The 9,693-nt window shown below is 41.2% G+C and overlaps 1 protein-coding gene across 1 annotated transcript in view; it reads right to left on the bottom strand.

Annotated features, from left to right (window-relative positions):
• Positions 1–207: 207 nt before the first annotated feature.
• Positions 208–9,693, bottom strand: part of Tmem165 (transmembrane protein 165) — a 29,737-nt gene continuing 20,251 nt past the window's right edge. Inside the window, exons 3-6 of the mRNA XM_034509451.2 lie at positions 5,220–5,395; positions 4,685–4,864; positions 1,641–1,746; positions 208–971 (exon numbers count right to left, since the gene is read on the bottom strand). Coding sequence (XP_034365342.1) covers positions 895–971; positions 1,641–1,746; positions 4,685–4,864; positions 5,220–5,395 — 539 coding nt within the window. The 3' untranslated portion in view covers positions 208–894. The remainder of the gene's footprint in view (positions 972–1,640; positions 1,747–4,684; positions 4,865–5,219; positions 5,396–9,693) is intronic.

Genomic DNA, 9,693 nt, shown 5'->3' with positions numbered 1-9,693 from the left:
CCGGGCACCAGCATAGTCAGAATACACTAGGTGATGACTGAGGTTGCTATGATCAAGGGAAACGACCTCAGCCTAAGGAATGACTTCAGGCTTTGCACTATACTGTATATATTAGTTCTTTGTAGGAACTAACAGAATGTAATAAATAATAGAAAACATCACTATTTTGGTAAATCGAAGTATTTTGCATAACACAAGAAAAACAAGTACTAGTTATACCACTTTTATTTACATTGTTTGTTACATTGCTTATTCAATATAGAAAAATATGAATACATTCATAGTATTCTCTTTTAATTTGGTAAGTCCATGTTGTCAAATATTGACTATTTTTATATTGGGTATCCTACCCAATTAAAAAAAATAAGAGGAAAAACGGATCTAGCCAGCAACTCTTATCATTTGTTACTGATACAGCAGTAACACTCATTCCTCTGTTTAATCTTAATTCCCAAAGACAAGATAAAACTACTGATTACTGTACTGGCTCAGGAATATGTTTTTAAAAGTAGAAATAATTCATTCTTTTTCCCCAAGAAAATGCTTAAGGTATACATTAAACACTCCAGTGACCAAGGAGAAAATGTGTTTATAAAGTAGTCATGCTATATGAAAACTCAATGGTCAGCCTCACTTCAGTGGACATGTATGTCAAGCAGAAGTGGTGTCAACATAATTAGGCTAGAGGGAAGCCACACTTACTAGTCAAACTTATTTTAAAAAATTTTTACAAATAAAATCAATGATTTTATCTTTTGGGCATAATAATTAAATGGGTCAAACTTACAAATTAATGCTACAAAATACAGTATTTTCCATTACTTTTAGTTGTAATGTACACTATGTACAGAAAAAGAGTTGCATATCTTAAGCTGAATACAGATGAATAGCTTTTTAAAAACCAGACTCTGGACTTATAAACAGAGCAGAAAATGCAAACGCCAAAAACACGATACCTCCGATGATTGTCACTGGAAAAGAGAGACAAGTGAGTCAGCACTCCTTCCGCTGTGACATGCAAACAAAACCAAGTTTCCCTGTTTTTCTGATCTCATTAACTGCTCTTGCAAACAATGTTAGTGGCACAGCATTCCTGAATCTTCTCTCTCCCTTATAACCAGACCTGTTCTCTGGGCACTGCTTATAGAAAGATAAGACAGATGTTGGCAGGCAGCAGTTGGACTGTAGCAACTCAGCATTTTAAAAACTCAGGTCTTTATAGGGCCACCCAGACGGCACAGCATATAAAAAGTACTGCTGCCAAGCCTGCTAGTTGATGCCCACAAGCTCGACCCCAACCCATTTTAAATGTTGAAAATGTTCAAGTCTCATACAGGGTCTGCTTATCAAATACTTCAGGCCAAAATTCACATACTTCTACAAGTTTTTCACTGGCTTACAAAACGAGTTTGGCCGTATTATAGATAAACTTGTGGTTTTCTAATTTGTACACATAGGAAAAGAAGTCAGTGCACAGTAACAGGCAATGCGTACCGAGGCCTAGATCAGGTGCAGAGATCAGGTGGTCTCTGGAAAAATAAGAGCTGGCACTCTTTATTATCTCCATGATTTTCAAGCATTAGAACAGACGATGTTGGCATTTTCATTAAAAAAAAAAAAAAAAAAGAGAGAGACCTTACCAGTTCTGACAGAGATTTTTTGTGCTATCATCCTTCCTCCAATTACTGCCAATCCAGTACATAAGCAGTGTCCCACGGTGCCACCCACGGCTACACCATAGGGATCCTGGAAGCAGATGTAGCTAGTGTTAATTTGTTAAGTTGGAGATGTTAAGTTTGAGAAAGGTCAGTATTAAATAGAACTGGATATGGGATCTGAACCACAAACAGCAGCAGAAGTGCTTGTTTAAATCCAGGTATACTTTACTTTATTACACAGGAAATAGTTGCTTCAAGGAATGTGGACAGTCCAAGGATAGATCTGAATGTATAACTCTTACATGGTATAGTGCTGCTATGCTTCCTGGGGGCAGAAATCCTGATCCTTAAGCCTCATGCTTTTAGCTGAAGGTAAGGAATAAATACTACTAAATGAACAGGAAGTCTTTACGAAAAGATAACCCAGAAGAGCTGGCAAGAACTCCACATATATTTTGGGAGGAAGAATGACAGAATATTAGAATGTTTCTACAGAGAGACAAGGAGGCTCTGGAGAGAAGTCCTTGAAGAGGACATCAGGAAGGTGGGAGCCCGGGATGGGGGTGCAGGGCTGTAGGCTGCCACGTAAGTCCTGTACCAGAGGCCAAGGTTCAGTGCCTAAGACAGGAGGTCCCCATGAACTCTAAAGTCATCCTTTTGTCTTAAGACACAGGCTGGTTTTAGCACAAGCAGATCTCTGCTGTTCAAGGTTCATGAAGACATGAAGTAGATGGGAGTAAGCCCAGGAGACATGACAAATCTGGTAAGAAAGGGTGCTGATGGACCGGGGCAGGAGGAGAAGAAGGCAGGAAAAAGCAGATGGATGAGAAGGACACTGGATATTATGAAATCGATCAGGTGTGACAACCAAATAACTGAGAAGACACGTGATAAAAAAGATGGTCTCAGTACTGGTGAACATCTCTGATGTCTTTATTTTTCCTGTGCCAAAAATGGAAAAGGCAGCTTAAAGGTGGTAGGTGTATTTTGGTTCATCCTGGGGCAGCTGGTCACTGGCACCCACAATTAGGAAGCAAATGGTAATGACCGCTTGTGTTGAGCTCACCTATATACAGTCCAGGGCCCTAGACCAGGGAATGGTGCACCAACTCAGTGGGATCTTGTCTCATAACCCAGTCAGCATAGATCGCAAGTTGAATCCCACTCTGTGAGGCTGGTAATTGGGTGGTAGAGCAGTCCTCTTAACCAAACACAATGTTTTTGAATTTTGGGGAAATTAAGAACAGAGTATCAAACAGAAGGACCAAGCAAGGGGTTTCATTTCCCCCTCAAAGTCAGAGTAAAGGGAGTAATGCAAAAAAAATTCTCACAAAATTGAGCTGGGAGAAAGGCAGAGATCTACATTATGGGGGTGGGAGGGTCTAGGAGTATAGTATGGCTGGCTGGGAGGAAGGAAGCTGAGCAGCAGGTCAGCAGCCAGCTGCTGTGAAGTTAAAAGGTAACATATCTACAGTTGGAACCTGAGGATGTACCACTACACTACTACAAACTGCTCTTCCAGAAGATGCTTCATTCCATCTGAAAATAAAACACTAGGGAAAACAATCACTAAGTTAAAGTTATTTTAACAAAGATCCTTCAAAAGCATAACAGCATGATTCATAAAAAGAAGATTAATGTTAAAGGAACAAGACCAGACAGTTTAAGAGGTTTTTAAACACTGCTACTGTGTAGATGACATGGAAGGGTGCTGTGTTGGGGGCTAGACAGGCCTCTGCACTGCTGTATCCCATCTGCAGACAGAAACCCACAAAACGGGTAACTGAAGAGCAGTACCCCACCAGTGGACCCTGGCAGGACCTCTTCCATCACAAGGCCTCATTTTCAAGGCCCAATTCTGAAATTCCAAGAGCTGATGGAAAAACAGAAAGGAGGGTAGGGCATAACCATTAAGGAGAATTTTTTAAAGTTTGTTTTCTGAGAATCAAGTGGAAGAGATCCCTTTTTTAGTCTTTTTCATCTCCAAATAAAGCATTTTTAAAGTTCTCTGACAAACTTTTCCCTATGACTTCAGGCCTGGCCTGAAATGCTTCCTATTTTAAACTTATATTTTATGACAGACATTTCCAAGGACTTAAATGTTTCAGTGTGCAATAGTATAACTATTTATACAGACTTAAGATCAAGAGCAGGCATCCTCAGGACGTTGGCAGTGAAGAAGACTGACAGCTCCCAGGAAAGGATAGTGATCCATCCCCACCCTAACAGTAAACCAAGAGAATCTTTTAAATACATGTACCCAAAGACAAGAAGACAGAGACAAACTCACTTCTGGCCCTGACACAAGGAACCCCACCTCTCTTATATGCTCTATCAGGGCTGGACAGTGTCCTCTAACTTACAAAGTCAGCACTAGAGCTGAGGTGGACCAGAAATGCTCTACAGAAAAAAGACGGGAGCAGTCCCAAGATGAGCACTGTAAGCACTCTGATGTCCTTAGATCCAACTTGGTTTTTCTCTATTTTAAAAGTAACCCTTTTTGGGTCAGTGAGAGAACGCAGCAGGTAAGGTAAAGGTACTTTGGAAATTTTCTCTGAGCCATTAAAGCAATGTTGAAAAATGAGTGATCAAAGAGCTGCTCAGAATGTAATGAATGAGTGAACAAATTCCCCATGACACAAATTCTGCTGTTTTTTTATATTTTTAAGACAGCCTTAGTATGTAGCCTAGCCACATACTAATTCAAGATCAGCATTTCTAAGACTCCAGTGCTAGGACAATAAGCATGTGATATACTAATTTATATTCCCAATAAGCATGCAGAAGTCATGAGCAGAAAACCAAGCAAAAAAGCAATACACCACAGCTTTATTTTGGCAAAACACAGTAAAAGAACTCAGCAAGACAAGAAGAAAGAACTAGAGACAGAAAACTCAGGAGGCTAATTCTAGGTCATAAAATCAACAGATGTGTCAAACTTCCAGTGTGGGTAGTCCCCTGTGGCCCGTGACTAACCCCTGGTATGGAGAAAAGTGATACAGATAGAAGTGTTCAAACATACTCACCTCTCTAGCTGCCAGAACAATGGTAGTGAGCTGAGAGCGATCGCCCCATTCTGCCAAGAATGTTAATGTGAGAGCTTGAACGAAAATGGGTGAAATAAAATGTAACCACTTTTTCTGAGGTATTGCTGTGCTTGTACCAGTTTCAACATCTGGCCCATTTAAGAGTTTGGTTCGTTGGAACTGAAACAAATAAAAAATATCATTAACCCGAGTAAGCCTTTCAATATAGCATAAAGTCACTTTTAAATCATATGGCATAGTCTCCAAAGAAAACCTTCCAACTGCCCCTTAGCCACCAGCCTCATACACTGTCTATTTTCCCACTCCTCAGCAAACAGTATGCAGATACTTCAGAAGCATGTACAACAGTTCCCATGATTTCAACATATGCCATCAACCTAAAAAGCTGACTGTGTTTGGTGGACACGTCCCTCCCTGCCACATTCACAGTAAGCCATACTCAGAGCCACACTACTACAGTAAGAGTGGGAACTCATGAAGCTGAGCTGCATGTACACGACACTTGACAACTTACTTCTTCATCTTTCTTCTTTAACTCTGCTTGCACTTCTTCCAGCTCCTCCTGACCCTCATCTGGGCTCATCTTCAAACCTTCCCGAAGCATTCTAATGCCAAAGATGGCAAAGAGTGCAGTTGAAACATAGTATGTATACACCCTGGGGATGACTGTTGTGGCATAGCCAAACAAAACTGTAAGGAAATGTCAACAGTGTTAACAGTGTTTTCTACAACAGACCAAAGAAACAGTTAAATTAAGAAATCATAATGTACATTATTAAAGGAAAACTGGTTCATATTAGACACATCAAATATGTAACAACCTGAAATACTTCTGGTTCTTTCTTTCCACAACAACTTTAGAATGGCTTTCCAAGACAGGCATGGCATACACACCTGCTTATAGGGGCATTTCTTAATATGCTGACTGGTTCTCCATTCATACTCACCTACTGGCTGCCTTCCCTTACATCTGTGCTAGGCACAGTACTTGAGCTAGGCTATGCTGTCCTCTAAGAATGCCAAGATTTTATCAACTGGAAGCCACACTCTACTCCATAAGTAGATGTTTCTTTGTCACAGATATTAAAAGGTCAAGGAGGACAAGCGTCTCTTACAACATAAATCACACTGCTCTTTTTTGACTATGTAAATTTAGTACACCACTACAAATCCCTTATAGGTGTGTGCAGACCTACCAATCTGACATATTGTTAGTATCTTACCTTCTGAAAGGGCCAAGAAACAGACACTTTACTAACAAAGAGCACTTTGGGGAGCTTTCCAGAAGCCATGAAGCAAACACAGAATGTACCTGTAAGATTTTTCTTATTACTAGAAGTTGAGAAGAGCAAGAACCTGCCACAAGAATAAGGAAGGCAGCCAGACAGGGTCCCACAGGCCAGTGGACAATGGAGTCAACACACAGCTGAAGAGGGCACATGAGCATAAGAGCAGGAGGAAGGAGTGCACAGGACCAGAGGTCACATGTCTGGAGCACATGCCACAATTAGGAAGCTAGCATTTTGAAAGCATCAAGAGAAAATATGCAAGAATTACACTTAATCTCTGGGGAAATTTTGATAAAGAGCAAGGTATGTATTGTATGTCAGTATCTCTTCACAGGCAGGATATTAGCTACAGAAGAAGACTAAGAAAATCCTGTACTAGGTAAGTCACATGAATGAGGGAAAAAAATGAATACCACATGATTCCATTTGAGTCTTCTGAAGACATATGTAACTTGAGCTTACCTAATGCAGAAACATCCCATACAAAAAGAGGAAGGCCATGGGATATGGGAGAAGGCATGACATTATTCTCTAAAACCTGTTGATATCATAAAGTATAATAAAAGTCTAGGTTGTATTTCAGATTTAAAAATAGAAAATCAAACATCCGATCTTGTCTGGATATTGTCCAAGTGGAAACAGGTGCCACAAGTCTCAAAAAAAAAAAAAAAGAAAAGAATGGTAGTCTGTCTGTCTGTCTATCTGTCTATCTGTCTATCTATCTCTGCATAGATGTAAATTATGAATGTATAAGTATACATTATTTATCTAGACACAAATAATATATAACATACTAAAATATTTTACACAGATTGTACCCAAATGCTAAAGCAATCAGGTAAGGTAATAACAGTAGGTATATCTGAACAAGAAAGGTGTACCAGTATTCATTATACTCTTTATCTGTATGACTTTATGGATTTAAAATTATTTCAATAAAAGTCTGGAGAAATGGCTCAATGGGTAAAATATTTACTGTGCAAGCGTGAGGCTGTGAGTTGGGATAAACTCATAAAGCTAGAGATGGCTGCACACATCTATAGTCTGAGTGCTCACATGGGATCATATACAGAGTGGTGAACAAGAGACCCTGTCTCAAGTGAAACGCAAAGACCAACAGGTACTCTAGACTGTCCTCTGAGCTCCACACAGGCACTGCACGCACAGACTTCAGTCACACAAGCAAGCACACACGCATACACAACAGAAAAAGAAAACAAAACTTCCATAAGAAAATTAAGCAATGAAATAAAATGTAGAAAACCTTTTGAAATCCCCTAAATGTATTCTCTTTTTCTCTTCCGATACAATATCCTCCCAACCCAAACAGAACTATGAGGAAGCCCTCCAGTGAGCCTGGATACTCAGGTACTTCCAAGCCCCACTGCACTCCTATCTCAAGGCCCAGAAGCACACACATCATCTATGCTTTAGGTTCCTGCCCTCACGAATCCACATACACATCCTCTGCACACCATGCTTTCTAAGGTGCCAGTGGTTAAGTGTAATAACATTTCTATGGCTTCTGAAACACAACTGTGTTGGCATGCCACATCTGAACATCAAGGTGACTACTAAACAATGGTGTAGCATATAATGCAGGTCCCCACTGGACAAGGATCATTTGTGTTCAGGGAGATGAAACGAGAGTGATTCCACCATATTAAGGTGTATGGTATAAACAGAAGAATTGTGTTTCCCTGGAGCTTCCCATCTGATACTATAGAATACTACAGCTGGCTGCGGACGGCTGAACTGCAGAAGTGACATCTGGGTACGGAGCATCCCGGCAGTGCTTCTGGGTAGGGAGCACCCCGGCAGTGCTTCTGGGTAGGGAGCACCCCGGCAGTGCTTCTGGGTAGGGAACACCCCGGCAGTGCTTCTGGGTACGGAGCACCCCGGCAGTGCTTCTGGGTAGGGAGCACCCCGGCAGTGCTTCTGGGTACGGAGCACCCTGGCAGTGCTTCCCTCTTTTAACTCGCATCTCATCTCCACTGACAGCAGACCCTTCTGGTGTTTGGTACACTGCTTTTTCCCTCCTTTTTGCTATTCTTCTGATTTCCTTTATTATATTAAAAACATTTCCCAAGCCAGGTGGTGGTGAAGCACGCCTTTAATTCCAGCACTTGGGAGGCGGAGGCAGAGAGGCAGAGGGGCAGAGGGGCAGAGGGGCAGAGGGGCAGAGGGGCAGAGGGGCAGAGGGGCAGAGGGGCAGAGGGGCAGAGGGGCAGAGGGGCAGAGGGGCAGAGGGGCAGAGGGGCAGAGGGGCAGAGGGGCAGAGGGGCAGAGGGGCAGAGGGGCAGAGGGGCAGAGGGGCAGAGAGGCAGAGGCAGGCAGATCTCTTAGTTCTGGGACAGTCAGAGCCACACAGAGCAACCCTATCTCAAAAAAACAAAATGTAAATAAACAAATAGACAAATAGATAAATAAATAAAACCTTTCCTGGTACGCAAACATTTAAGTCATAGCAGTTCACGCTAGTCAATATTAATATTTCAGTTTTCTCCACCATTGTTAAATATAACAGGTAGGGTACTTAAAATTCTGTATACAAAACTACCATGTATAAAAACAGTAATTTGATACATTTCAGAAAACCTTTTGTTTGATATAGTTGATGGCTCACAAAAGTAACACAACAACTCTACTGAGCAAGCTATCCCGTCATGAATCATTAGAGGTAATTTTTCATCACATGATGTAACACTGACCTCGCGAGTTCTGAACTGAGTAGCATGACTATACAAAAATTCCTTAGTAACTATTTATTTATGTATATATAATTTCTCAGCTATTAAAGATTTTTTTAAAAAAAAATCAGTGTTGATACTGTATCTTCACTCTAGCAATAAATATTCATTCAGAAACTGACCATAAAATGGGTCAAGTTCCCATTTTAAAATATGATTGAACTTGTGATGGATTTCCTTTAACTATATGCTAACAGCATCGTATGCACACCTTTCTCACAGGAAGATCAGCCAGTAGGACGCATACAAAGCTGTCCAACAGCCACTGCAGCAGAGGTCCATGAGCAAAGCAGCACAGGAAGAACAGGTCCCAGACTCCCAACTGCTGAGCTTATGTGCTTCCTCAGAGGAGTGACAGGGGCCAGTGGCACCTAAGACTCTAGTGGGTAGATCTTATTTTATCTTAGTCACTCATTCATTCTTCCACTGGATAGGGTAGATCCTGTTCATTAGTTTATTTCATGGATGCCAGTGTTTTGTCTGCATGTGTGCCTGTCCTGAGGAAGTCAGAAGATGACACCCTGGAACTGGAGGTACAGATGGTTGTGAACGAACTACCATGTAGGTGCTGGAAGCCAGACTGGGTCTCTGCAAAGGCAGCAAGGGCTGTTAACAGCTTATCTACTCTCCAGCCTCACACTTTATTCTTTTATTGTTTTTATATTTTTGGTGTGTATATTCCTGAGTTGATACTGTGTGCACATGGAAGCCACAGGAAGACATCAGGTCTCTCACTGATCCTAAGCTCAACAGTTTCAGTTGTCCAGTGAACACCGCTGTCTCCACTCCACAATGCTTGTGTTACAAAAACAGGCAGCTATGTGCTTTATGTGGATGCTGAGAATTAAAACTCAGGTCTTCATTCTTACATAGCAAGTGCTCTGACCCACTGAGCCATCTCTCCAGCCCTGATTGGGTATATTTTTAAATTATTTTTAAAAAGTGTTTT

Source organism: Arvicanthis niloticus, chromosome 7 (genome assembly GCF_011762505.2).
Source record: "Arvicanthis niloticus isolate mArvNil1 chromosome 7, mArvNil1.pat.X, whole genome shotgun sequence".
In the NCBI taxonomy this organism is placed as follows: Eukaryota; Metazoa; Chordata; class Mammalia; order Rodentia; family Muridae; genus Arvicanthis; species Arvicanthis niloticus.
The sequence above is the reverse complement of the archived record's forward strand: the minus strand, read 5'-3'. Positions and strand labels throughout refer to the sequence as shown.